The sequence below is a fragment of the Eurypyga helias genome, unplaced genomic scaffold (genome assembly GCF_000690775.1).
Source record: "Eurypyga helias isolate BGI_N326 unplaced genomic scaffold, ASM69077v1 scaffold1862, whole genome shotgun sequence".
NCBI classification, from domain to species: domain Eukaryota; kingdom Metazoa; phylum Chordata; class Aves; order Eurypygiformes; family Eurypygidae; genus Eurypyga; species Eurypyga helias.
Window position 1 is genome coordinate 28758 of NW_010235200.1, and position 27693 is coordinate 56450.

Here is a 27693-nt window from a genome sequence, read left to right on the forward strand (position 1 = left end):
CTGGTCATTGCTTTGAAACACAGTCAGGCTTTGCTTGGGGAAATGTTATTTGAGAGAGGGCAAAGCGATGCCATGGAGCATCCTCACAAGCAGAATAACTGGTTGTATGCCAGTGCTTGAGTGGGACCCTGGTCCTTTTTTGTTTGCTGGTGTAGATGAGGTTGATGATATTTCCATGGTAGGTACTTTCAGCTTATGCAATCTATGGCTAAATTATTTCCTGGAACAGAGTTGCACCCTGATTTTTAGTTTTAGATTCTCTTGAAATGATTTATCGAGTGAGGGCTCCTAAATCTCTCTACAAAGATCTTTACCTTCAGCTCTGCTTGGAGATGGAATTTTGGACTGCAAAGCATAAAGTGACAGCCTCTTTTAGCGTACATCTGCCACTCCACAGGAGCCATGAGGGAATCAGCTTTTGGTAGAAAGTATTTTAACAAAAAATAATGATGGTGGCTCACAGAAAGAATTCAGGTTTAGTTCAATATTTCTATTCATTTAACAGCCTCAGAATACAGTCCCTGATGTGTTTATCTGGATGCTCAGCAATAACAAGAGAGTTGCATATGCAAGAGTCCCAGCAAAAAACATACTCTATTCCCCAGTGAAAGAGCAGAGTGGCAAGGACTGTGGGAAGATTAAAACCCATTTCCTGAAAGTAAGTCTGGGTTGCTCTACAAACACAGGTAATGCCTGGGGGGCATTCAGTATTCACATTTCTTCCAGGGATTGTATTTTACAGGCTCATCTTTGTACTGTACTAGAAATGTGTTCATGTTTATATCTGCCATCTATTAATGTTTGCTTCTTACATTTATGCTTGTCCTTCTTTAAGCACAGTATCATTGCCAGGCTTTTTGTGTATGAGTAATTAATTCTCTCACTACTTGTTAGGGCAAGTATATGGCCTTGTCTATCTATAACTGTATGCATAAACAGATAGAAGAGGCACAGCGTTTTTGCTGGCAAAGACATCAGAATGCGTTCAGAATGCAGTGCATAAAAGTCCAGGAGGAGACTGGTAAGAGATCAAGATGCAGAAACTCAGATATCAAGGAAACGTACCTATTCAGAGGTAAAACAGGAATTATTTATGCTTGCTGTTTAAAATGTGCCTAGGGTTTTGCAGTATATTGTTACAGGATTATTCATGTTGAAGGAAAGTCTTGGTGGATATAGTTCTACAAAGGCACTGTGACAAGTAGTACCTGGCAGTGGAATCTTATGCAATGTGATTGTTACTATGGCCATCAGGAAAAGCTTGAACACAAAAGGCAATAGTAACTTCATACAATGACTTTTTACTGTTTTTTCACCTGGAGCTACTGGAAGCACTCTCATACAACACAGGTAAAGAGCAGATAGAATCATAGAATCCTAGAAGGGTTTGGGTTGGAAGGGACCTTAAAGACCATCTAGTCCCACCCCCCCTGCCTTGGGCAGGGACCCCTTCCACTAGACCAGGTTGCTCAAAGCCTCATCCAGCCGGGCCTTGAACACTTCCAGGGATGGGGCATCCACAGCTTCTCTGGGCAACCTGTTCCAGTGCCTCACCACCCTCTCCGTGAAGAACTTCTTCCTGATATCTAATCTAAACCTCCCCACTTTCAATTTAAACCCGTTACCCCTTGTCCTATCACTACTGGCCCTTGTAAAAAGTCCCCCCCAGCTTTCTTGTAGGCCCCGATAATTGCCATAGGTATTTGTTAAGCACAGTACTATTTGCCTACATGAACAAAAAAGTTACCATAATTAACTCTCCAGCCCCTTCAATATCAAGAATTACCTTAGGAACAGATAATACTAAACACTGAGCTTAGCAGAGCTAAAGTGGGAAGGGAGAGGAAGGAAATAATAGTATTGTTTGTCAAGACTACTAATATTTTATACTAGAATATGTTTTCTGACCTGCCTAATGGAGAAATATTTGTAGTAATACATGAGACTAACTATTGGAGTGAAGTCTGGGAAAAGTAGGGTATCAGCTAGCACTGACATACTTGCAGCTATTAGGTAACCTGTACAAAGCTCTGCATATCAGGCAATATGCCATTTAAATAGATTTTCAACCAAGCAAACTACTCATTTCCTCCCTAAGAATCACAGAAGTTCCTTGTGCTAAATGAGTCTCAGAGCCACTCACCACGGAGGAATGACATTTATTAGCATATCAACTCAGTGAATGCCTCTTTATGTCACTCTGGCTTGGTGGGAACTCAACACCAAGCCATCTCTCTTTCTTGAGCTTTTTGGTGATGGGTGGATTTTTTCTTTAGTTACCTGGCAAGCGCCCACTGGGCTGGACTGTGCAGGCAAAGGTGGACATCTACCTATGGCTTGGACCTGCCAGCTATGCCCGCAGCATCATGGAGAATTTGCCTATAGGATATGAGACTGAATTACCATCTAACACCAGCTCAGGGCACAGTGTGGTGCCCTCACCTGCCTGCCTGCTGTATAAAAGTAAGGCACTCTTTTTATAGCTTATTAGCATTTAAGAGACATGGCCCCAAAAGCTCTAATTCAGAGGCTGGCACAAACCGTGTTTAAAGTAATTATTCTAAGAGGATCACGGCTTAGCATCTTTTCATCAGAAAAGGCTGGTTTTGTTGCCAAGTCATCAGTCCTGCCACTGACACTTTGCAGATGACAGGGGAAAAAAGGGACCTGTTCTCTTGCAATTTCTGTTCTCTGTCCCATGGGTCCACCTCCTCGTTCTGAGGAAGCATCCTTCAGTTCTCCTGATGCAGCTACTGTGTTGAACACCTGATAGATAAACCAATGTTGGGAGGTACAACCTGGCAGTTACTCACCTTGCAGTGAAGACATCAGACATTGATTTTAAGTGAATACGGAGCTCCTGTACAACTTCCAAGTGTCTCAGATATTTCTTTAGTGAGACAGTGCTAGCAACAGTTCCCTTTGTCAGATCCTGGTTGGACAGAAAATCTTCCCTTCCGTCCTATCTGGTGCATCATTTCCATGAAGCTGACATTACTGTTTTCTTTGCAATGATGTAGCCCCACACCTCTTCCAGCTGAGAGCCCACATGTATCAGGCGAGGGGGCTCATTGCAGCTGACAGCACTGGACTTTCCGATCCTTTTGCAAAAGTTACTTTCACGTCACACTGCCAGACCACAAAGGTAAGTTCCCAAAGTCTCTTTCAGTAAATAAAGATAAGTCTCTTCTTTTTTCCAATTAAGCCATGAAAAGGAAAAACCTTGCTTTTGCAAGGAGGTACCTAGTAGGAAAAGTTAGATGCCTGCTGTTAAAGGGCAACTCCTGATACTGCAGGCAAAGCAAAAATTTAGGTGTAACCCATTACTCTAACAAGAATTGCAGTAGCACTAGGTTATTTTACCTCAGACATCAGATTCCGGGGGGCTACGGGGACTTTGTAGCAAGTGAATTACCTTTGTCTACATCTTTTTCTGCATGTTTTATATTTGAGCTGTTGTCATTTCTTGGCATGAGGATGAACCCTCACAGTTCTCTTACCTATAGTCTATGTGTGCAATGATTGAGCAAAGACAGAAGACCTTTATATGGCTTCTGTAGCCATGCAAGCCAGCATGGCTGTTTGTGATGGAATTTGGCCAAGTACGCTGGTGGTTTTAGAGTGGCAAAGTTGAAATGAGCTGAAAACAGAGAGGCGTGAGACTTTCTGCACCACTTAAATGCTGCAGAAATGTGCCCATGGGGAGTGGTCTCACATCTCCTACAGGCGTCTCCAGGGGCAAATGGTCTCCTGTGGACATTTGACCTCTAGAGAGAAGGGGGAACTTCTACAGAGTTCCAGAAGGAAGCATTGAAATACAGCCCTGGCAAATGAGAAGGAGGATTGTCCCTCACAGAACATGAAGAGAGTTTCAGAGGTCTTGAGCCCTCGACAACTATCCTGGAGTTAAAACAGGGCTGGAAGTTCTGAAACCCATGCCACAAGCAGAATTTCCTGGCTAAATATCGTCTTGCTTCATAAAAAGTATTTAACCTTCCTGTCCAGCCCATCCCCTCCAAAATTCCACAGAAGACTGTTTTAATTTAATTAATTCTGAAATTACTCTGATACCTTCTTCTCTTATGAAGCAAATTCTGTAGCAAGTGCTAAAGGGAGTAAGAAGTAAGACCTTTTCTCTGCTCTAAGATGTAGGTGCCTGTGCTGGTTTTGCCTTAAGGATATGAATTGAGTTTTTCCTGTAATGTGATTTTAACTTCTAACAGAAGTTGGTGAACAAAGGCAATTAAGTTAGTGTTTAGATGCCGCAGATTCAGGAAAGTAGAATTTGGCCAAGGAAAAACAGGATTTTATAGGCACAGAAATGTTAAGTTTATTCACTGCCTGAATAGAATATTGCAGCCAATAACTTGCATGTTTTTAGAAGACTGTTAGCTAAGTGCCAATAACCTGTGGCCAAGAGTCTTATTTCCATTTGAAAGAACAATAACATGTTATGAGTCATTTTGCATTTGGCATATTTTTCCTCTTTAAATGTTATCTTTGTTAAATATATTTCCTACCAAGACAGTTAAAACCTTGTCTATGATGAAACACCATAAACATCCACATAAGCCAAACTACAACAAATTAAAAACTATTGATTTATTATGAATGATTCATGAAAATATTTTTTTTTTCATAGTGTTATGTGTCATTACACTGAAGTAAAAACAAGATTGAAAAAATGTACCCTGGAGAAGTGAAAACTGGCCTTGGTTTAGGGCAAAGGCCTTATTTTGATAGCATTGCACTTGTGTCTGCTTTCCTAAACCAACAGCTTTCCTTAAATTCAATATTGAGCTTTGTCTGCACAGGCTGGTGGTCATGTATTGATATGCTTATGGGGGGTCTGTGAGGTAAACAGGGAAATGGAGAAACTGGGGGTACCGGCCTCAGGGCGAAAGAATCATATTCTTCTGTCTGGGAATAGCTGCTGAAAAATGGGGTGTCTCGGACAAGGAACTCTTCAGGATGTGGGAAAGGATGTCACCAGCAGGTCAGCACATCCTGCTGGAGGACTCCCAGCCAATTAGTTTATAGCTCATTAAACGTCTCCTCTCTTTCATTAGATCATTTCTCAGACGTTATCACCCACCTGGAACCAGATGCTGCTTTTCAACAGCATTGTGCTTCATGGCGACAGAGAGGAGGTGGCTCAGTTCCCACCAGAGATTGTCATCGAGCTGTACGATGACGATGCTGTGGTAAGCTCGAAATCCTTCTTAGTAAAACCCTAGGCTCTTACATCTTAATGACAGTGTGAAAGCACAGCCGTGTCACTGAATAGGCATTAAATGGATGACCTTGCTGAATGGAGCTCAGTGCTCCAGTGGTTTGCAATTTAACATCTGAAAACAGGCCCGAGACTCACTTTATCTCATTGCAAAACTTGTTTTTTTTTCAAGTGAATCTTGCTCCCAGAGAACAGCTTACAGAAATCAGTAGCATCTTACCCACACCTCCCTTGCACACAACTGTAAATATCTAAGTTTGGGGAGACACGGATTTATCTAAACTGGCACAGTCACACAGACTGAATATAGAGACCAGAAACTTTGGATGCTCTGAAGAGGTTAATAAGCACTCAGCTATTCCATTTTCATAGCGCCTTGCATTTTACCTTGCACTTCCCTTCAGGAGAATTTTTTTTTTTTTTCCCACAAATTCTAAGCTCTGTATCATATTGGCTCCTATGACAGCTGTGAAATTCAAATGCATTTGTCACCTGTATTCTCCTTTATTTAGGGTAAGGCAGAATATATTGGGTCTACAGTGGCTGCACCTGTTGTGAGACTTGCTGACCAAAACTATGAACCACCCAAACTTTCTTACCACCCAGTGTATTGCGGAAATCTTTCAGGAGGAGACCTTCTTGCTACATTTGAGCTTCTGGAGGTAAATTTGGCTTTCCTGTCCGTTACACTTTTAGACCCTGGGCTCACAAGAACCTCTGTGGCACAGGGGCACATCACCCTCTTCAATTAATGGCAATTGTAACTGGAGCAGTATCATTCTACTGTTGGACCTCATTGTACCCATGCAATCTCTGTGACTCCCTCCACCCTGCCAAGGGCAACTGTCAATGCACACACCGCCGCCAACCCCTCACACACCCTGAGCCTCATTTGCCCGTCACTTGTCCTACCCTAAACTGGGCTTTGGCCTGGGAAACAACTGTAAAAATCCCATTTCCATTGCAATGTGCTGCCCTTCGGAGTAGCCCTGACTTTAACAACCTCGAAGCTCCCAACACTGCTTTCATGCTTAGGAAAGGTAAGTAGTGAATAATAAGGGTTGGATAAGGGAGACTGAGTTTTCAGGTACCCCTAACATATTAAAAGAAATGTTGCACTGGTTTCCAACTGTGAGACAAAAGGCAAATTCAACTTACCCCTGGGACTAAACTGGCAGATGCATGAGTTGGGTATATCATGCCTTGGATTTCAGGGAATTTCTGTGGAATTTGCGACCCACCAATTAGAGGAAACTTCTCTCTGCCAAAAACCTATAGCAGTTTATTCTGAAATCTGAAAGGAGGAAAATGTGAAAGTCTGTAACATGTTTTACAGATATCCTCAAGATATAACAGACTTTTAAGCATGCTGGGCTAATTATGTTCTTGATGAAAGCCTGAAATACAACACTGTGGAACAGTTGTGTGTCATGGTGGGCACTTAGGGATAGAGCCTATACCATTTCCCATCTTTTTAATTGAAATCCACATTTTGATGAACAAGGAGAGCATTGTATTTTGTTTTGCCATCTTTGGTATAAGGGAAGAAGCACTGCTTCGGTGATATATCCAAATATACCCCTAAGACTTCTCTAGAGAGTTGACAAGAACTGTAAGTAAAGATCATGTAGTCCTTATTTTGATGCTCTGTATTATTCTTCTCAGTGACAACACTCTGAAGCATCTGACATGGCAGATAATAGCAATATGGACGTTAAAGAAATTTTCAGGAAAAGATGTATATAAATACCTGCCAGGCTTCAAAGCATTCCCAGAGCTGATGTGCTGAATCAGGGGATTCCTGGTGATGCTCTGTGTGAGAATGGAAGCAAAAATCTTTCATCACTAATTTATTATTGTTCTGAGTCTGTGACATTTCTCATAACTTACTGTGCTCGATAACTCCGATCTGTAGGTTCCATTTGATTGAGCTGGAGTAGTGTTGTGTAAAAACTTTTCTCAAAATGAATGCTATTATGCTGGGTCTTGCTGGAGGGATAAAATTATTCTTATAACAAAGCATCCCAGTATTTAGAAAAATAGTAGACTAAAAACAAAATACAGACTAATGAATACTAGGTGTCTTGATTTTGCTCAAAGTGGGCTCATGATTTACTGATTTGTGTTTTTTTTTAATTAAAAGATCAAAGTCCCCTTGTAAACACACCTTGTGAGTGTTTTGCTCTTCTGTCATTTGAGTGCTAGATCATTCTTCATCTCTTGTTCTGTGCAGTTTCATTATGGCCATGAAGTAAAGTCCTTTCTGAGTTATACCAAGTTAATTTTTCTGAAATTAAGAGTTTCACGGTGTAATACAGAAACACTCTCAACTCCACTAGGGGTTGTTAGATCTTGGAAAATTGTGGACCTTTCAATAAATTGGAGAACTGTTCAGTTAACAGCAATACATAAAAAGAATAAAAGTGAAGATCCAGGGAATCTTGATTTGTTATCAGTCTTGGGTACTGCAGTCCTGGAGTGCAGTTTAATAAAATTTTATTAGGTGGTTCTGTCCTCAAATGTGAGATCTCACCAGCCTTCCTCTCCTAAGCTGTGTCCTTTGGAACTAATCCCTTCTCACAGCTGCAAGAGGAGACACAAATAGCTGGGTGTGTGTTCTAGTCTAAAAAAAAAAAAATTGAACGAAGTGGTGCAGTTTAGAAATTACATATGCATAAGTCACAGTATCACACACATTCATGTATTAGTCTTCATCAGCCATCATAAGTATCCAAGATAATGCAATGAAAGTCGGTGAACTGAGACGTGAACTATGTGCAGGGATATGACATCTGGTATGTGGTCTTGTTCAGGTGGTCTTTACCTCTTGTTTAATTAAAAGTACCAGTGAATCTGCTATCAGGTCCATTTTTTTGAACATTTAATGTCAGTTAATATACAGTTTGAAGCTCTGAATATAATTAAAGCTAAATGGAGGATTTCTAGACAGACAGATATTGTTCACAAAGTTGTGTGTTTCTGTTTGGCTTTTAAAACAACATTACAGAGGCGACTGATGGAAACCAGATGCATTGGGGAACAACAAAACTAGACCTAGATCTCTGGCCTGAAGTTCCATGAAGTCTATTAAATGAATTGCTTTGGATTTTTACTAGTAAAAGGCAGTAAACATGTGCATGTATATTATTGCTGTTAATTATGTGAATACTTGCATATGCTGCAGGTGTTATGCTAGAAGATATGTTTACCACCCATCTCCTCCTTCACCTACAAGGTACTAGGAAACACATCCTTTCTCCCTTATGCTAGTTAAACTCCCACAGAACTGTACATAGCTGCAAATAACAGACAGATGGCCTACTTAAATGAAGCAGAAGACTTCAACTTTACAGGTCCTTTGACAGCTGTATCTCATGTGCCTCACCTTTCAGCAGTGACAAGTTAGCTCAGGAACCCTGAAGCACTCCAGAAGTTGTGGGTTTTTCTCCCCGGAACCTGTATGTACAGTACGCTTTAGGTACTGTAGTTCTTGTGAGAGCTGAGGTGAGGTCTGTAGGTTGTTAGCTCACCTGTGAAACCTGTGTCCCTTCCTCTCTCTGCTGTCACAGCCTGAGCTTCTGGTAGGAAGGTGCTGGCTTCAGCTGGTTTATGTAGAAATTTGCTAAATCAGGCCAGGCTTCAGATCTGCCCTGCATGGACTGAGAAGGTCATAAATACACTGTTGAACATTAGGAAGGGATTGGGAAATGAAGCCAGGGATTTTTCCCACAGAGGTGAACCAAGCAGGCAGCAGAGCCTGGAGCAGTGGAGCTGCAGTGGAGCATGCTGTCCTCCCACCCGCCCTTCACACTGCCGTACGCCCAAATAAGAACGCGGGGCAGCTTACGTGCAGTCACACGCAGAGAACGTACATGCTGTCTGCTGTGAGATTTTAGTAGCTGCACAGAGAAGAGCCAGCTCTCATGCTGGAGATGTGATTTGCCAGTTCTCAAATTGTGACAGTATGCAATAATGCAGAATTGCTATTCCTTAAGGGATGCCAAGCATCATGTCTGTCTGACCAATGTTTGGTTTAGCTGACATGTACTGTCTGTTCACCAGCCTTTTCTGACTAGAATCAGATCTAGGCTTTTCCTGTGAAAGTCTTCTAAGCAGGACTTTTGTTAAATAGAATTTCCATGCTTTCCATTTTTAGTAAATAGAATTACTGTGCTTCGGTACATGCATGTCTTTAGGGCAGACTGTGTCCTGCTAGGACAAAGGAGACTTTTTTTTCAGAAAGGTGCATTAACACAATCTATTGAATACTCTTCCTGCCAAATGTTTTAGCATCACAGCAGGACAGATGGCAATTCAGGTCACACTCCTCTCACAGCACAACCTGTCTGCTCTGTAACGTGTCTTGTAACACTGCATTAAATTCATGTGTTCTGTGTGCCATTCACAGATACTTCTGAGACTGGTTTTATTCTTCCAAAAACTAGCTTAAGTTATGACTGCTTCATTTTTCAGATTCCTGAGTCAGATCCAGACAGACTTCCCCCGGTGGACCCCCCAGATGTAGGCCAGATTTATCCGGTCCCATCTAACATCCGACCTGTTTTAAGCAAGTACAGAGTGGAGGTGAGTTACTTAGAATGTTTTTATTTCTAATCTCAGCTCCTATTATTCTCTTATTGAACTGTAATGGTAAAGGATGATGATTTTTAAAATCCTGATCAATAGGAATCATGTAAAATATCATCTGGATTCCAAAATAAATGTGGTAGCTCAGATGAAATTGATTCTCTGAGGCTGGGAATGCAAGGCAGTGCTTCCACCTGAGGCCAGCAAGGGCTACGCCTCAGTCCTGACCTGCTGGGAAGGGACTGCTCCCATGGCAGAGCGTGACTGATGGACCTGAGAGAAGTGTCTGCTGGAGATGGAGAGCTTCCCCTTGCAGCTGAGCAGTGAAGTTCGGCATCAGCCACGTCCCAGGCTTCTTCTGGGTCCCACAATTCAGCCAACCAATGTCTCTTGTCTATGTACAAATGGTTTGCAATTCCTCTGCCCTCTTCTCTTGCACCATTGGGGTCCAAAGTTCCCTTATGTTAGAAAGTTGGGAAATGTGGCAGCTTTTCATGTCCATGTAACACCTGGTTGCTGCCCAGCCTCACTACTCACTGTCACTCATCCTTCAGCCTTCACACCAGCTGCTTATTTGCCTATTTTGCTGTGCCAAGTCAGACCCTGCTAGCATAACCTGGTGGCCCTTCCCCAGAAATACTTGCTCAGGAGCCCAGAAGCAATTCCAGCTTTGCCTTGAAAGATCAAGCAATTGAGTCGCTGAAAAGGAGACGAACAATTCTTAGCTTTGCTACATCACTGAGTTAAATTCTTGTTCTTTGTACATAGAAAAGAATACTGTTTTCTTAGCAGTATTTTTTTACACCAAACTCTACAAGGTAGATAAGCCCATGAACAACTCTGCTGATGCTAGAGGGACAACTTAAATCCTTAAACGCAGGTGTTCCTCTAAGTATTTGCTATGAAGGCCTTCCTGCTGCCCCTGCAGTACAATTGCTTTGTGCTGTTTGTACATTTTCTATTTTACACTGCTGTGACACTCATCCCAACTGGCTCTGAGGCACCCAGCTTAGAAGCATCCTCACTATAGGCTTCTTATTTGGGCAGATGAGCAGAGCAGCCACCCTTCCAGAGTGATTCAGATCTTAAATAGATTAAATTATATTTTGGAAGTGCATCTCTGTCTCCCTTGGCTCTGGAGGGAACCCAGGACAACTCCACTGCTCAGTCTGATATCTTGAGCACCTTAAAATCTGGGAAGCTGCATCCAGATCCCCACATTTAAATTGCTAAAAGACCAGGTTTATAGTTGCAGTGAATGTATATATAGCAAAATATGAACTCTGAAGGGTATGCAGCAAGGAAATTACACAGAATCAATATAACGCAACTATTTTTGTTAAGGTATTATAAACTATATCTCACACTGGTGGAGAAGGTCATGGAGCCATTGTAACTGCAGAAGTGCGCCCCAATTTTGACTGGGAACCAACAACAGAGCAGGATCTCACTGATCCTCATGCCCCTCCAGTGCTCCTTGCTGCTCCCTGAATCACACAAATCCTCAGTGCTGAGAGCTTTCAAGTTGTCCACAAAGCTCCTCATGCTCCCTTTTGGTCCAGTCTTCATTTCAGTCATGAGACTAATTGCTTATCTCACCAACTGTAATGTAACCATCTCTTGCTGCCCTGGTCCTCTCCTTCAGGGCCTCCCCAGTGTGTAAAGTCTTGTTTTTCCTCCAGACACCTATTTTACAGACTTAGTCTCCTTCTTGTCCTCCAGACCAGAGTTACAGTCCTTTGAGGGAAAGCTGCTTGGAGATCTCCTGCCACCCATTCCAGACTCAAGAGCTAGCTCAGCTGGCAAACTCCTGTTAATCACCTCTGCTTGTATGGGGTCTGTTTACTCCTTCAACAGCTCTGACACTTTAAAGAAACTGAGCTCTTGCTGTTCAGATGCTGTTCATTCCTGTTGCCTTCTGAAAAGATGTCTTTTGCAAATGTGGTTATTATGTCTTGCTGTTGGCAATAACTCCTTGATAACGGGTGTAATTAATTGCTTTAACTTCCACCATAATCCTGGTGGGTTTTGGATATCTGATTTGTTTGTTTTATTCTCATAGTCGGATCCAAGCAGTGGCTTCTCCTGGACTGAGAGGTCTCTTCAGGCTACCGTCACTTCTCTCTGCCCCCCACAGGTCCTTTTCTGGGGTGTTCGAGAGCTGAAGAAAGTCCAGCTCCTCTCTGTAGATCGTCCCCAGGTTCTCATCGAATGTGCAGGGAGAGGCGTGAAATCTTCTGTCATCCAGAGCTACAAGAAAAATCCCAATTTCAGTGGTCTTGCAGACTGGTTTGAAGTGGTGCGTACAACATGCTGCTCCTTGTCTGTCTGTTCTTTGGTTAGACAAGTTGTTAATTACTAATTTCCTTCCTTTCTTGTCAAATGATTTTCTTTGTATCTTGATTAAATACTAAGGGACATCAGTTCTTATGCAAAAGCTACTGTTTTCAAGGTTCTTTAAAAGACTTCTGCTACAAATGTGTGGTAAAAGAAGATGATGTTCCTCATGTTATGTCCCAAGTAGACAAGGAAATATGTTGCAATCAGATTTTTACTGATAGGTTGGAACTTGTTGGCAGATAACAGGGATACTTTTAGTACTTTTTCCTCTTCTTTTCCCATTTTGCAGGGTAGTGCTCAGTTTCCTTTATTTTCTTTCACTCCTTTCAATTTTCCTTTGTGTGTTACCAGGCTATTAAGGAGATAGATCATTTCTGACTCATGAGCTCTGGACCTTTTCATATTGTAACACTTGATGTTCTGGGCTGAAAATTTAATTATCGCCTGTTGGCTGGGTTATAAGAGATGGTGCTTTCAGTGTACAAAGGTCAGCATCAGAAAAAAATAATCTGTTCGATTTGCACTGGTTGCTAGTATCAAAAGAGAAGTTGTTTATTGATAAGGTGTAAGGATATCGAAACACTATCCTGGATACTGAAATATGATTGCTACAGTGTTTTTAGCCTCTGTTGTACATCACATGTCCGAAGAGTTGTTTTCTTTTTTGTAATTCATCCTATAAAGCATGTAACCACCCAGTGTCCACATTTTATGGTTGCGCAAACTGCGGCAAATAGGGTTAATAGCCTCCAACAAAGCAGCAGTGGCATTAAGAATCATAACTTCCAATATAGCATTCATTCCTTCTGAACACTCCTGATTCTCCCAGTTTATTCTAACAAGAGATGCTTGTGTATGACAACATGGGACTCAACTCATATACACAGTCCATATGGTCCACTCTGTATTCTTAAGGACAACGCTTTCTCCAGATTTTGCAGGAAACTCTGGGCAGAGCTATATTGCCTATGTTGCATGCATTTTGTGTTTTGAGTATAGAAAGAAAGGAGGGAAAAGTAGTGGTCTTATTGCTGTGCACAGCAAATACTCTATACGTATTCCATATTCGCTCATGATTATCGTGCTGCTCTCTGTCCTTCTCCACTAGGAGCTACCTGAAAATGAACTCTTGCACCCACCACTAAGCATCTGCGTTGTCGACTGGAGAGCATTTGGGAGGAGTACTCTTGTTGGAACGCACACCATCAATTGCCTTAAGCAATTCCTATGTAAGACCCAGCTGGGTCCTCAAGATACACCAAACAGACTAGACATTGTAGAAATTGAGAAAGGTAAATGTCCTGACCCCAAATAAAAAGACAAAGGACCTGCTCAGAGGCTTAACGCTAGGCACATACTTGGAAAACATGCCTTATTGTGTTGTGTGTAGGGTCAAACCCTTAATATGATCCTTTGATGATCACCAAATGTGATGATAGCATTTCTGTCAAAGTCTTACCTAACTTTCCAAGTTTCAGTTTCAGCTACCTCTGAGCCATCCCAGCCTGCTGAGTCATCCCGAGAAGAACCATTTTTAGCCGATCACATGTACGTCGAGGTGGAGCAGGGTGTATGTACAGTGGTAGAGACAGACCCCTATCTCACAACACTTCCTGCCACTGAACCAGAGCACTCTGCCTCTGAACCAAGAAAAGAGAGAAAACAGAAGGTGGGTATAGCTGAAGCCACTAGCCATCTTTCTGTACAGTCTTGTAGACTTTAGTGCTTCCTTATAAAATTGTGATCTCTTCACAAGCTATGTTGTCGGCAATGCTGCTTTGACCCCATGTAATTTCATTACTTCCACTAATAGATGTTGGTCTTTCTTTCTTTTTGTGCTGGATGTTCATCCCATGGGTAAGCACTACTGAAGCAGTAGGGTTTTTGGTTTTTTCTGGCCTTGAGATCCACTTAATTCCAAAATTTTCACTGTGAATGACTGTTGCTGTGTCCATGGTGTTCAGGAAGGGATGAAAGCCCCTTTGTGTTAGATGCTGTACAAATGTGGAGCAGAAAGTGTTTCCAAAAGATCTTATGGTCAAAGTAGAAAACTGGTATCAGTCTGTGGGTAGAGGCAGATAGGAAAGTACAGTAAAACAACGTCTTTCTGGTCAGCATGGTGTTTACAGTACAGTATGTGGTCTAAACTGTGCACATTATTTCTTCTTCAGATGCACATGCTGCTCCTTTCTCTGTAGTTCCTCCTGTCACAATCACTCTGTCATTAATTACTATAAAAAGAAGAGATGCAGGAGTGAGTTTCATTTCAGAAGCTGTTTCTGCAGCTACATACATCATGTTTCTTTAACCTTTGATGTTTCAGTGGTCTGTTGTTTCCAGCATCCTTAATGATTAGGATGTCAAAGAAACTGAAGGGATGTCTTGTTCCCTAGAGGTACAAACCTGTCTGGATCTTTTGTTTGGTACAGAATTATTTTTATGCACAACAGCTAAGTATATTAAGTAAAGAGTCCTAGAGGGACCACCATAACAACCATCTCTGTCATATTAATTATAATTCCCACTTATCTATCATTCCCAATTATCTATCTTTGCTCCAGCCTCCCCAGCCAAGCTGACAACTCTCTGTAAGGGTGTGGGATGAAAGACTCTATTTAACAAATGCCAATCTTTAGGCAAGAATAAGTTAGTAAGATTTGCCACATGAGCAGGTGGTCTTCAGGATCCAATTTTAACTTTTTTTGTAGGAAAAAAACAGCTAAATTGCAGTAACTATTGGCACTCTTTCTCCTTTCAGAAGGCAATAAAATAATAATGGCAGTTCCTAAAATACTTTCAGACTTAAGTGGAAGAAACTGATTTGTACCTGAATGTTTAGCTCCCTTAAAACTTATTTATCTATTACGCTATACAGATTATTTATTTCTCTATGTAGCAATGTCTCAAATGTTCAAAGTTTTGGCATCATCAGTGGGTAATGTAGAGATAGCTTTAATAATATGATGATCATGATGAAGTGTTTTGGAATGAAATTGAGACACTAATTCATATTGCATTTTATTTAGCTATTGGAGATTGAAATTTTCTTCATATACATCTGTTCATGCTTGATGTCATGAGTCAGGGGATTAGCTTTAATCAGTTCTTGAGTTCAACAGTGTTTTCCTCATGCTTTTGTAGGATAGGAAAAAATCCATCCGACGTTCAACAAAAAAGAGAAAAAGAACAATTGCAGATGAATCAGCTGAAAATGTTATTGACTGGTGGTCAAAATACTATGCTTCTGTGCTCAAAATGCAAAAGGTATGTCACTCAGCATGCCCAAAACTCTCATGGATGAGAAATGTTGTAGAAGTAGATTTACTGCTGAATGATTTTTTCTAGTATTACATTCATAATGAGAAGTTTGTCCATCATCTTTTTCTTTTGAAAGGCAAAAGGAATTATTTCCAGTGAGGGAAAACCTGAAGACAGTTAAGTATATTATTTGCATTTTTCTATTATTTTGTACTATTAATACTTTGCTTCTCTACTATTTTACCACCAACAAATAATACCTGGTAACAGAGTAGTGCCAGTATAAGGGATTCTTTCCTCTAAAGATGTTTAGATGGTGGGTAGGTTAAAACTTCACAGGCAGTGTTGGATTAACATGAGTTTCCTGTCGTTCAAATCTCATGCACAAAGTCCTAAGTGATAGGAGGTGGAGATTATCCTAACCTTAGATGTCATTTGTAACAGATTCAGAAAAAGAAGCTTCTCTCAATTTTTAATCCAGTTCAAGATCAATGATACAGGGACAGCTTCTGCTAGGAGAGTCCATAGTCATATGTGTTAGTTTCATGGCTGAAAAGCTTTGTGCCTGGCTCAGGTTCTAGCAAAAAAATCTTTTGCACAAGAACCTGAAAGAATTGGCCAGAAACAGGCTCTGTATATGTGTATACATCTCCATATATGTATACTCCATGGTTTATGGGTCCTTCCACAATCAGAGCTCTGGAATACTTTTTTGTTTGTTTGGACAAATGTGACTGCTTGAGCAGACTGGGAAAGACAACGAATGTTTACTGTTTACACAGAGCTGCTATTCAGAATTAAACTTCCCATGCCAGAGCTGACTGCACTTCAACAGCAATTGAGGTGACTTCTATTTTAAAGGTGGTGTCGAGATTGCTCTGGATGGAAGACACAACCTAAATGTCAGATGGTATCATTCTGGAAATAGCAGCTGGCGGTGTTTCAGAGATCATGAGGTCTGCTGAGAGATAAGGCAGAGATCAGTTTCTGAGTGAAACTCCCTTGCCCGCATGGAGGAAATACTTAGATAGAAAAGGTGTGATGTTCACTTACAATTAGAAATTTATTTGGCATTCACCCACATGCTATTCAGACAATCATGGCATATTGGTTTTGACTGATGACTTGATATCTTGTAAAGTCTCTTCTGGTAGTTTTTGTTACATATTTTCACATATGATGATAAGCAGTATATGTGCAGAACAGCACTGACATAATATATACATACATATATTTCTAAATATTTAGTGATACATACATGAATTAATCAGAGAAATGAAAGTAACGTGAACTCAAAATCCAAATTTCAGCCAAGGGACTGAACCATCTCGGTGCCATTTTTGAGGCCTCACCCTCTATTTGTTGGGAAGTCCCCTCTCAGTGTTTGGAGTCTGGCTTGGGACTGGTCAGATACCTCCTCCCATTTCTAATACCCCTGAGCTTTCCCAAGGTGACATACACTCTATTTTGTGATGCCTTTGAGCAGAAAATTACTTGGATCACCTCATATCTGAAGTACCAGTCAGCCTAAATGGTGACTTACAGTTTTAAATAATCCTTAAATTTTATGAGAAAGCTGTTAAAGTCTATTAGTTTGCGCCTGAGAGGTATCAGAGAGGAAGGAAAAGGGCGTTCTAGGAGATGGCCAACAGGGAAGGGTTGATAAAGGACACCATCCCACTTGATCCACCAAGTTCATCATGTAGATTGTTAGTCTCCAAGAGGATGAAATGGCACCTCTCTGCTTGGGAGGAGTAGTGGGGAAAGAGAGGACCCTGTTCTTGGCAGTAGAAGAATGAATGGAGAAGGAGCGAGGGAGAATCTTCAGAATGTCTTTTGCAGCCTTATCTGAAGCATTTGATGTGCTTTGTCCACTAATAACCTATATGATGCCATGAAATCTCTGCAGGTAAGCAGACTTTTGACCACATTGCATTGATCATAGAAGAGGATCCAGACAAAAAGAAGAAGGATAAGACATTGAAAAAGAAACAGAAAGAAACTGCAAATCTAGCAACACTGCAGGTAAAACAGAAATAACGCTGAGGAGTGAGGTTGTTTTTCACTGTCTCCCGAAAGCTGAGTTTAGCAATACCCTCCTTACATTTATCTCAGGCACTTTGAAAGTAATAAAACACACAGAGTGACAGTGACAATGCACATTAGCACATGGGGCCCAGAGGAAAACCGGTCTCATAGGGTGAATGTGGCCTGCTTGGCCTTAGACCTTCAATTTACCAGTATAGACACACGCTGAGAGACCTAAGTGAAAATTCTGTTTTGTTGTTTACTTGTAAAACACTGAATTTGGAAATTCCAAATTTACTGTTGGAAATATTATAGCCTATTAAGAATGACTTAAAAAAAGAGCATGTAAAGCATTGCTACAGTTGCTAGTGCATCCTCCCTGATGGGGAAGTAACATTCAGCTCACCTTAGATTTGCCTGGGTAACGACAGAAGAAATTAAAAGAAAACTATATGGGTCATGCAAAATGACCAGAGAGATGAGGAGGTTTGAAAATATTAGGACTACTTGGATTAGACTGTAGCTGAATAAAGGAGTCTTTGAAACTGCTGTTTCCATTTTTTAAGCGATGGCACTATCTAGGCCCTTCTATTTCACACTGAGTAGCACTTCATAAATTACAGGAGGAGAATATTGAAAGAAAAAAATATTCTTTAAAAAATTATTTGGTCTTTTTACCTATCCTAAAGCTCTGTCCCCACAGCACTTTATTAGTGTCTGCTTTGCTGTCATGTTCTGACACATAAACATAACAGAATGGGTCACTACACCAGGGTACACTGCAGAGGGGAAACAGAAGCAAAGAGCAGCACATCCACATTGTGCTTATAAATGTTCATTCTGACCCTTCTAGAGCCACTTCTACCTACTGCATTAACATCCTATTCCAGTAGCTGGGAAGGACTTTTGTTAAGGACAAATCTGCTCCTGTTTTAAGTGAGGAATTAACTGTATTTTCCTCAAGGACTTTTGCAAAACATTGTTTTTATTAAAATCTGTACTTTGAGTCAAAATGGATTTCTAGTCATCATGTAATAATAAAGTTACTATAAATATATTCACTGCACCACAAAAAAAATAAGCATTCTCCTATTTTCAAAGATTTATGAAGGAGACTTGGAGAGTGAATTTAATAACTTTGAGGACTGGGTGAAAACTTTCCAGCTCTTAAGAGGAAAATCTAATGATGAAGTTCATGCTGACTCTGAAGACAGAATAATAGGAAAATTTAAGGTGAGCTTTAATGTTGATTAAATGGGTAAGAATTTAGAGACTTTATGTTTTCATGCATATTTCAGGTATACTGAAGATGAAAGAAAAAGACGTCAGTCTGTTGTAAATAGAGTTCTCTCTTTTATTGCATCTAGAGTCATATATTTCCTTTCCCATTATCTGATAGATGAAAGCAGCATCCAGCACCAGGTGTTCACTGCTGTTTTGAAACAAGGAATTACAAAAATGTTTCCAATTACAGAAGGGGAAGAAGAGTTATGATATGTATTCCAGATTCTGCTAATGCCACCTTATTACTGCACTATCAGATACAGCACCTTATATGTAATTTCAGTAATTTAAGTGGAGGCTCTTACAGCTACTCCCGTTGGAAACAATTGCACAGTCTGATTCAGAGCACTATTAGGCAATCTGAAAAATGTAGTTCAAAGCATGGATAATATTAGTAGGATTTCAAGCACTTTGTAGTTTAGAGGAACTGATTAAACTCATTGATACCTCAATTAGTTTGCAGTGCAAATTTCTGTTCAAATGACTTACTGGTTGCTTTCTGGCAGTATGAGCTATTCAGCAGCATGAGTCAATATTGATTTATATGAGTTGTATAGTGGCTGCAAAAATACAATTGGATTCCAGTCACACTGTTGTGAAACTAACTCAATGGAATTACCAATTTGCATATATATAGTTAGGAGCAAAATATTATTTCTAGAATATTAATGCTAAGAAAACTAGCCTTAGAACACCTGCAGGTGTTACTCCTTTAAATAATAAAAAAGAGGGCTAAGAGCATGCAAGTACTTCTTGCAGTCATCTAGATGTGATGACAGTACCATGTTACAGAGCAAAGACATTTTAAAAGATGATGTTTAGTTCACCGAAGCCTGTGTTTCCGTGAAGTGGTACCAAAAAATGGTTTGTGTATAAATGTATGTGCTGCAGCACAGGCTGCATGAATGATGTTTTATTTGCATACAAAGCGCTATTTTTGCATTGCACTTGATCTGTTTTCGAGGGAGATAAAAGACAGTGTATTACCAGGGCTCCTTCTGCATATATCCAAGTCCTGAGGATGGCAGCTTGCTGGACGGAGGGCAGCCCCGCATCCTGCAAGGGATACCACCAAATCACTCCATCAAAGTCCTCATAAGGGTTTATATTGTGGCAGTAAGTAGACAGATGTTCTTTTAACCTTGAAATAACTTGGTTGTTTCTCTTCAACTCAGTTTACCTCCAGTGTTCTTATAGTGAAACATTTGAAAATATTTATCCATGTGGTAGAAAGCCTTTTGGTCATATCACAATGTTTCATGCTGTAGAAACGGGTTTTCAGAGTAGAAAATGTTACATATTCCTCATGATAAATCCCAATACTGGAGAATCACTTTACCTGTTCAAAACTGAAAGGACTAGAGACATAAGTAACATAGTATGGACAACCTGTTCCAGTCACATTATGCAAATGCAGTCAGTTTTAATCAGTAGAGTTATTTCAAAATGACACATTTAAACAAAACCTTCTCAGTAGGGGGGGAAATGGGAGCATATTTTTTGAAGGCTGTGAATTTAATGTAATTTGTCTAGAACTCAGGAATAAAAGGAGAGTTTATGAGCTCTGGAAGCAGGCAACTCAGTAGGACTACAAGGATGTTGTGAGGTTATTCAGGGAGAAAATGAGAAGGGCCAAAGCCCAGTTAGAACTTAATCAGGCCTCTGCCATAAAAGACAATAAAAATGTTTCTACAGATATATTAAGAACAAAAGGAGGGCTAAGGAGAATCTCCATCCTTTATTAGATGCGAGGAGAAATGTAGTGACAAAGGTTGAGGAAAAGGCTGAGGTACTTACTGCCTTCTTTGCTTCAGTCTTTAACAGTAAGGCCACTTGTTCTCTGGGTACCCAGCCCACCCAGCTGAAGGACAGGGACAAGGAGCAGAATGAAGCCCCCCATAATCCAGGGGGAAATGGTTAGTGACCTGCTACAGCACTTAGACACACACAGGTCTATATGGTAGAATGCGATCCACCCAAGGGTACTGAGGGAGCTGGTGGGAGTGCTCACCAAGCCACTTTCCATCATCTATCTGCAGTCCTGGCTAACTGGGGAGGTCCCAGTGTACTGTAGGTTAGCCATTGTGATGCCCATCTACAGGAAGGGATGGAAGGAGGATCCAGGGAACTACAGGCCTTTCAGTCTGACCTCAGTGCCAGGGAAGGTTATGGAGAAGATGATCTTGAACACCATTGCATGGCACATACAGGACAACCAGATGGTTACGCCCAGTCAGCATGGTTTTATGAAAAGCAGGTCCTGCTTGACTGACCTGATCTCCCTCTATGAAAAGGTGATCTGCTTAGTGGATGAGGGAAAGGATGTCTACGTGGATTTTATTAAAGCCTTTAACACCATTTCCCACAGCACTCTCCTGGAGAAACTGGCTGCTCATGGCTTGGACAGGTGTACTCTTCGCTGAGTAAAAAACTGTCTGAGTGGCGAGGCCCAAAATGTTGTGGTGAATGGAGTTAAATGCAGCTGGTGGCTGGTCAATAAGTGGTGTTCCCCAGGCCTCAGTGTTGAGGCCAGTTCAACGACCTGGATGAGGGGATTGAGTGCGCACTCAGTAAGTTCATGGACAACACCAGGTTGTGTGGCAATGTTGATCTGCCTGAGGGTAGGAAGGCTCTGCAGAGGGATCTGGTCAGGCTGGCTGGGTGGGCTGAAGCCAATTGTATGAGGTTCAACAAGGCCAAGCTCTGGGTCCTGCACTTGGGCCACAACAACCCCATGTAATGCTACGGGCTTGGGGACGAGTGGCTGGAAAACTACTGGGCAGAAAAGGACCTGGGGCTGTTGGTCGACAGCCAGCTGAATATGAGCCAGCAGTGTGCCCAGCTGGCCAAGAAGGCTGATGGCATCCTGGCTTTTATCAGGAACAGTGTGGCCAGCAGGACCCCTGTACTCTGCACTGGTGAGGCGGCACCTTGAATACTGTGTTCAGCTTTGGACCCCTCACTACAAGAAAGACACTGAGGTGCTGGAGCCTGTCCAGAGAAGGGCAATGAAATAGGGGAAAGGTCTAGACCACAAGTGCTGTGAGGAGCAGCTGAGGCAACTGGGGTTGTTTAACATGGAGAAGGAGGCTTAGGGGAGACCTTATCGCTCTGTACAGCTACCTGAAAGGAGGTTGCAGAGAGGTGGGTGTTGGCCTCTTCTCCCAAGTAACAAGTGATAGGACAAGACGAAATGGCCTCAAGTTACTCCAGAGGAGGTTCAGATTGGATATTAGGAAAAATTTCTTCACTGAAAAGGTTGTCAGGCATTGGAACAGGCTGCCCAGGGAAATGGTGGAGTCACCATCCCTGGAGATATATAAAAGATGTGCAGATGTGGTGCTTAGGGACATGGTTTAGTGGTGGACTTGGCAGTGTTAGGTTAATGGTTGGACTTAAAAGTCTTTTCCAACCTAAATGATTCTATAATTCCAATTGAAGTGGTAGATGTGAATATGTTATGGGGTGCAGAAAGAAGTAAAAATATAGAGGACAAGATGATGAGGAAGCATGATGTGAGAAGTGAAAGAGGTAGAAAGGAGCTGGTATTTCAGAGATACAAGAGAGTTGTGGGTGCTCTAAGAGGGCAAGAATGGCATGCAAGAGACAATGGCAAACAAAACAGAAGAGAAGTATAGGAAGGGATTATTCCCTGAATATAAATATTTCCAAGCCTTCTTGTAAATACAGCCTGAAGGGTTGTTTTGCTCTGTTCAAGGATCTGTCTTAATATTTTTTGGAAATCTTTCCTGAATTCTACATGCACTTGTGCAGCTAGCTGCTTCTTCAGCATTGCCTCTCCTGCTCATCTCTTTTTCCATCTTAATGTTGGGACAACACTTACATCTGCCCCACTTTTGCAGTGTCTCTTCTCCTCTAGACCGTCTTTTCCCAGTAACTTGCAAAGCTAAATGCCAGATTTTATATTACATGCGTCAAGCAAAGCTCTTGCACTTCCACAACACCCAGGACTGGGCAGAAACCCCACAGTCCTGTGTCATGACCATGTCACATTTAAGCAAGCTTTTTGAGGACAGTCTTTCTTTCTGACAGGCATTTAACCTCAGCCCAGCTGATCCAGATGGCAAGTCAGATCCCTACATTGTGCTGAAACTGGGCAACACAGAAATTAGAGACAGGGAAAACTATATCCCCAAGCAGCTAAACCCAGTATTTGGAAGGTCAGTGATGGCTTATTTTCTTATTCAGGGGTGATTTCAGATTTATGACTTGCCACCACTATTGCTGTTAATATTAGATGTTTTGTAATTCTACTGGTTAAAATGTTGAGAATTGGTGTCATACTGCATGACTATAAGTTATTTCATTTTCATAGCAGTCAAAACACATCATGGAATGCAATCTGGGACAGGTTTTGCAAAATGATGCACGAAAGGTAATAAGGCAACAAATTATCTTGTCTGTGCAAATTAATGTGATTGTTAACTTTAAAATGAAATATCATCACAGTTAACTGTGATTTCACAATCTTTGTTGTTATTTAAGGGTGAATAGAGTGCCACATAAGTCTCATAATTATAGGACTAGGACAGAAAAACTATTTTTTTGGACCCAATCTTCTGAACAGGGGAGCCAGGGGTAAACTGTCAGTAAACATCAACTTTGTATTATCAATGTTTTATACTTATTTATATTGTTAATGTTAATACCTGTGGTTTTTTACCAGTAAGTTTTCCTGTTTTAATAAGGTTGAAAATGTTTTAAAATGATATGGAGTTATTCTGTAAGAACATTAAGACAGAGAAACACTATTTTGGACTGAAAGGCCCCTAGGCCAGGGTCCTGTCTGCAAAAGCAGAGACTTAAAGAAAAAAGTGTAAGAAGAAAAGACCAGAGCAGAGTGGTGCCTCCATAGCATGCCATCTCAGTTTCTGTGATTTAAGATCTTCCTTAGTAGAGGTTGCAGCTGAACCATCATTAGGATAAACTGTAAAGCATGGCCATTATAGATGCATACAGATGGAATGGGAAATCACCACCGTGGTTTTTTTAGACAAGGCTAGAAATGGGCTCTTCATTTGTGTAGTCCTTGCCTGGGGCTCTGAAAAGCATGTGAGAACTATTATACATACAGTTTCTTTAGTCTTGTAGTTGCCATATATCCACCTCTGTTGGATTTAGGATAAATCATTGCAGCTGACCAACTCTGTCCCATTGCTCTGTCTACTGTAGGTAGGATCAATCTTAGAACTGTACAGGGGGTGGTAAGGAAGCAGGAGAAAGAAAATATCTTTGCACTGCATGTTTCCAGTATGTTCAGGTATTTCATCTCAACAAAAAACACTACCAAAAAGCCCCACTGCTTATTATAAGAGACACAGTCCACACATTGTTTGCACAGTATTCATTAACTTAATCTTTTTGTCTTCAAAACTGATTTGACTGCATGTAGTTCTCTTTTTTTCTTTTTTTTTTTTTTTACTGTAGATCATTTGAAATCCAAGCTTCATTCCCCAAGGATTCCTTGCTCACAGTCCTGATCTATGACCATGACTTCGTGGGAACAGATGATCTCATTGGAGAGACTAAAATTGATTTGGAAAATCGTTTCTACAGCAGGCATCGAGCTACCTGTGGGTTACAAAGTCAGTATGAAATGTAAGTACCTCTTCAGACAGCAACAGAGAGCAGCACACAGTGAATGACTTGAAGGAGAAATTCCAGATGTGGCTAAATATGCTTTCTCCAGCACAAAAATGTCACAGGAGGTATTTTAATTAAATTTCACCGAGGTCCTTAGCAGTGGCTTTGGGTAGCTGCCAGCCTCAGTAGGAAGTGGATATTTTTAAATTAAAACCACTGTTTGTTCACCAAGCGTTTTAGATAGTAAACAGTCTGCGTATAACATACCTGCTTGACAGACTGCCTTTGGAGAGATGTAAAGGGCAAACAGAAAATAATCTGTCAGAGGAGTTATGACAGGGCTTTGCTCTCCATTATTCAGCTCCAATTGGAGTGATTGCAGCAAGACTGGTGGGACTGGCATGGCACTGGGGGGAGCGGGATCAGGGCTGCTGGTATGGCCTCTGTAAAAGGTATGGGTCACAGGGTGGTGGTGCTGAGCTCCTGGTCCCTGCCATACACCTGCACTCTCAAGGATGTTGTGCACAATGATTAATTAAGGAAGAGAAAGTCAAATAACTCTATTGACCTGGGGTGGGGCACTAACCTGACAGATGTGGGTTTGGGCTTCTTCTATGATTGTTTCTCTATTTTATCTACAAACAAAGGATGGATAACATTAAAAAGTAGTCCAGAAGCACAGACCAAACCCCAAGACTTTCCTTTCCAGCTGAGTCTCCTGTGTGAGGTATTTCCTTATGCGCTTGTTCCAGATCCCAGATAATCTTGGTTTCTCCTCTGCATGTGGAAGTCACAGAACACTTTTCCTTAAATCAAAGTGGAACATGTAGACCTGAATCCTTTAGGTAGAACAGGGAATAAGCTCTGGTCCTTTTCCTCTTGGGGATCATCACAATGCCAGAGCTACTTTATCTAAGCTGTGTGTAAGAGTGCTTCAATTTCTCCTGTGTTTTAAGAGAAAAATGTGATTAGCCCCAGGACCTGAGCAGACAGAGAGGGTATCTCAAGTAAGAAGTAGTGCTGGACAATTCAAAAGAAAAGTTTGGCTGAGCAGATGTCAGGACCACTGACCACAAAGGGAATCACTGCATAGGAAGTACTGATTTGCCAGTGCACTTTGCAGAAGGAAATCCTCACTCATTTCTCTTCATTTTCTGTTCCCTCCTTGCAGAGAAGGATACAATGCGTGGCGAGATGCAACCAAGCCAAGTGAGATCCTCACTAAACTGTGCAAGGACTACAGAATAAGTGGACCCTTCATGCGGCCAGGGGAGATACAAGTAGGAACAAAGGTTTTTAAGGGACAGACAGTCTTCACAGATGATGAGGATGGTAATGAAGTAGTTCATCATTCTTCACCTGCATTGTAGCACTACCAGCAGAAACTGGGGCGTTGTTGTGCTTTGCACTCTAAAGTCAGATTACTGGAACCTATCTCAGCTTTGCAATACTCATATAACTGTGGTGAGGAAGGATGTGTCTGTATCAGCTATCACCATAGCTTAATTGCTGGGAATCTGTAGGGTGAGACAGTTATTGCTGATGACCAGGCATCCTTATGGTAGGTGCAGGGGGATACTTTGGACAAGCTCATGCCTGATACCAAGGATGGGATGCCCAGAACTGGTTAGAGAGCAGGGGACCCTCTTGGAACATCTGTTTTGGTTTAGTTTCATCTGAAAGGACTGTAGCTTGCATGCTCTGAGGTCCTTCTAAACAGCAAATCAAAGCATGGGAAGTCAGAGAGGATCTTTTGAAAAATGCATTCTCTGTTAAACTAAAACACTAGTGCAGACAGACCCAAGAAGAGAGAAGGAGGAAGGGAAATACAGATGTGAAGTGAGTTACACAAAGTCAGGTAAGTCCTCTGACCACAGTTATGTTCCAGTCCACTTGCCTGCTAGTCCTACCTTACATACTTGGCTTTCCCCTCTGTTGTTCTTTCCCTCCTCATGATTATTACCACTTGGACTGCTCTTCTGAAGCACTAACACATCACTGTGTAAATCCAGGTATCTGTGGGGTCCATGAATCCAGAGGACAGGGCAGAACTTGCTTTCAGAGCTCCCAGATTAAAAGGAGGGCAAAGCTACCAGGAAACTGAGTGTCCATATCACATAGGGATGTAGTGGGACAGAACTATCAGTGAAAGATCATAGAATCATATAATGGTTTGGGTTGGAACGGACCTTAAAAATCATCTGGTTCCAACCCCCCTGCCATGGGCAAGGACACCTTCCACTAGACCAGGTTGCTCAAAGCCTCATCCAGACTGGCCTTGAACACTTCCAGGGATGGGGCATCCACAGCTTCTCTGGGCAACCTGTTCCAGTGCCTCACCACCCTCTCTGTGAAGAACTTCTTTCTGATATCCAATCTAAACCTCCCCACTTTCAATTTAAACCCGTTACCCCTTGTCCTATCACTACTGGCCCTTGTAAAAAGTCCCCCCCAGCTTCCTTGTAGGCCCCCTTCAGCTAAGATGTCCCTGCCCATAGCAGGGGGGTTGGATGAGGTGATCTTTCAAGGTAAACCAACCCAAACCATTTTATGATTCCCTTTTATACTTAGGGTAAGGAATAGAGGTGCGAGGATGGAGAATTTCAAGGGGGAACAAAAGAAGCTATGGTCTTGGAGACAGTAGTCGACGCTGTGGCAGTGTAGGAAAACCTCTACTCCCTTATCTGTATTTATTCATCTTTGAGAAAATTTCCCTTGGCAGCTACAAAATATACCTCACACCTCAAGTGGAAGGCAGCTCATGTAGCACTGTTAAAGGGAGAAGAGTTGATCCATTTTTGGTTTCGTGGCCTGAGAGAGATTTATGACTCTGTATTGCTGTTTGTTTTCCTCAGTAACAGATGACTAAGTGCAACTTCCATCAATAGGATCTCTCAATCAAAATTATAGTTCACTAAATTGAGCTTCAGACAAACCAACATCAACATCAGACAAAATGATGGAGACAAAAAGCAAGGAAATACAGACCCAGACTGCAAATCCGAAGTACTTATGTACACAAGTTTTTTAACATGTTATAAAGAAATACTTTACAGGAGACAGTCTTTTGCATGATCCTTAATCCAGGCTGCTGTTCTGACAAGTACATTTGGGTCCTTATTTCCTGCTGGGTTCCTGCGCTGTCATCATTTGCGTCTATAAAACTAATGAAGACCACAGTTTTGAGCTACAGAGGAGTACCAAAAAAGGGGGAGCAGTACCATTTCCACTTCACAAGCTGAGAAAATTATACTTGTGAGCATTACATCCAGATTTAAATTGCAAGGGAAAAAATAGTTTAACTGCTCTAAGAGCATGCAAGTCAGAATAATGTAATGTAATCTCATGTAATGTAATAT

At 41.4% G+C, this 27693-nt stretch overlaps 1 protein-coding gene across 1 annotated transcript in view; it reads left to right on the forward strand.

Annotated features, from left to right (window-relative positions):
• The window catches only part of FER1L6 (fer-1-like family member 6), a gene marked incomplete at its 5' end in the record, with an annotated part of 67715 nt that overhangs the window by 26139 nt on the left and 13883 nt on the right, over nt 1-27693 (forward strand). The window contains 17 exons of the mRNA XM_010146658.1: nt 506-658; nt 2277-2463; nt 3021-3145; nt 5070-5204; nt 5746-5895; nt 9707-9817; nt 11958-12119; nt 13269-13452; nt 13645-13829; nt 15302-15424; nt 15555-15594; nt 17328-17443; nt 18548-18679; nt 19721-19846; nt 22784-22911; nt 24179-24349; nt 25506-25666. Of these exons, the coding sequence (XP_010144960.1) occupies nt 506-658; nt 2277-2463; nt 3021-3145; nt 5070-5204; nt 5746-5895; nt 9707-9817; nt 11958-12119; nt 13269-13452; nt 13645-13829; nt 15302-15424; nt 15555-15594; nt 17328-17443; nt 18548-18679; nt 19721-19846; nt 22784-22911; nt 24179-24349; nt 25506-25666 (2389 nt within the window). The remainder of the gene's footprint in view (nt 1-505; nt 659-2276; nt 2464-3020; nt 3146-5069; nt 5205-5745; nt 5896-9706; nt 9818-11957; nt 12120-13268; nt 13453-13644; nt 13830-15301; nt 15425-15554; nt 15595-17327; nt 17444-18547; nt 18680-19720; nt 19847-22783; nt 22912-24178; nt 24350-25505; nt 25667-27693) is intronic.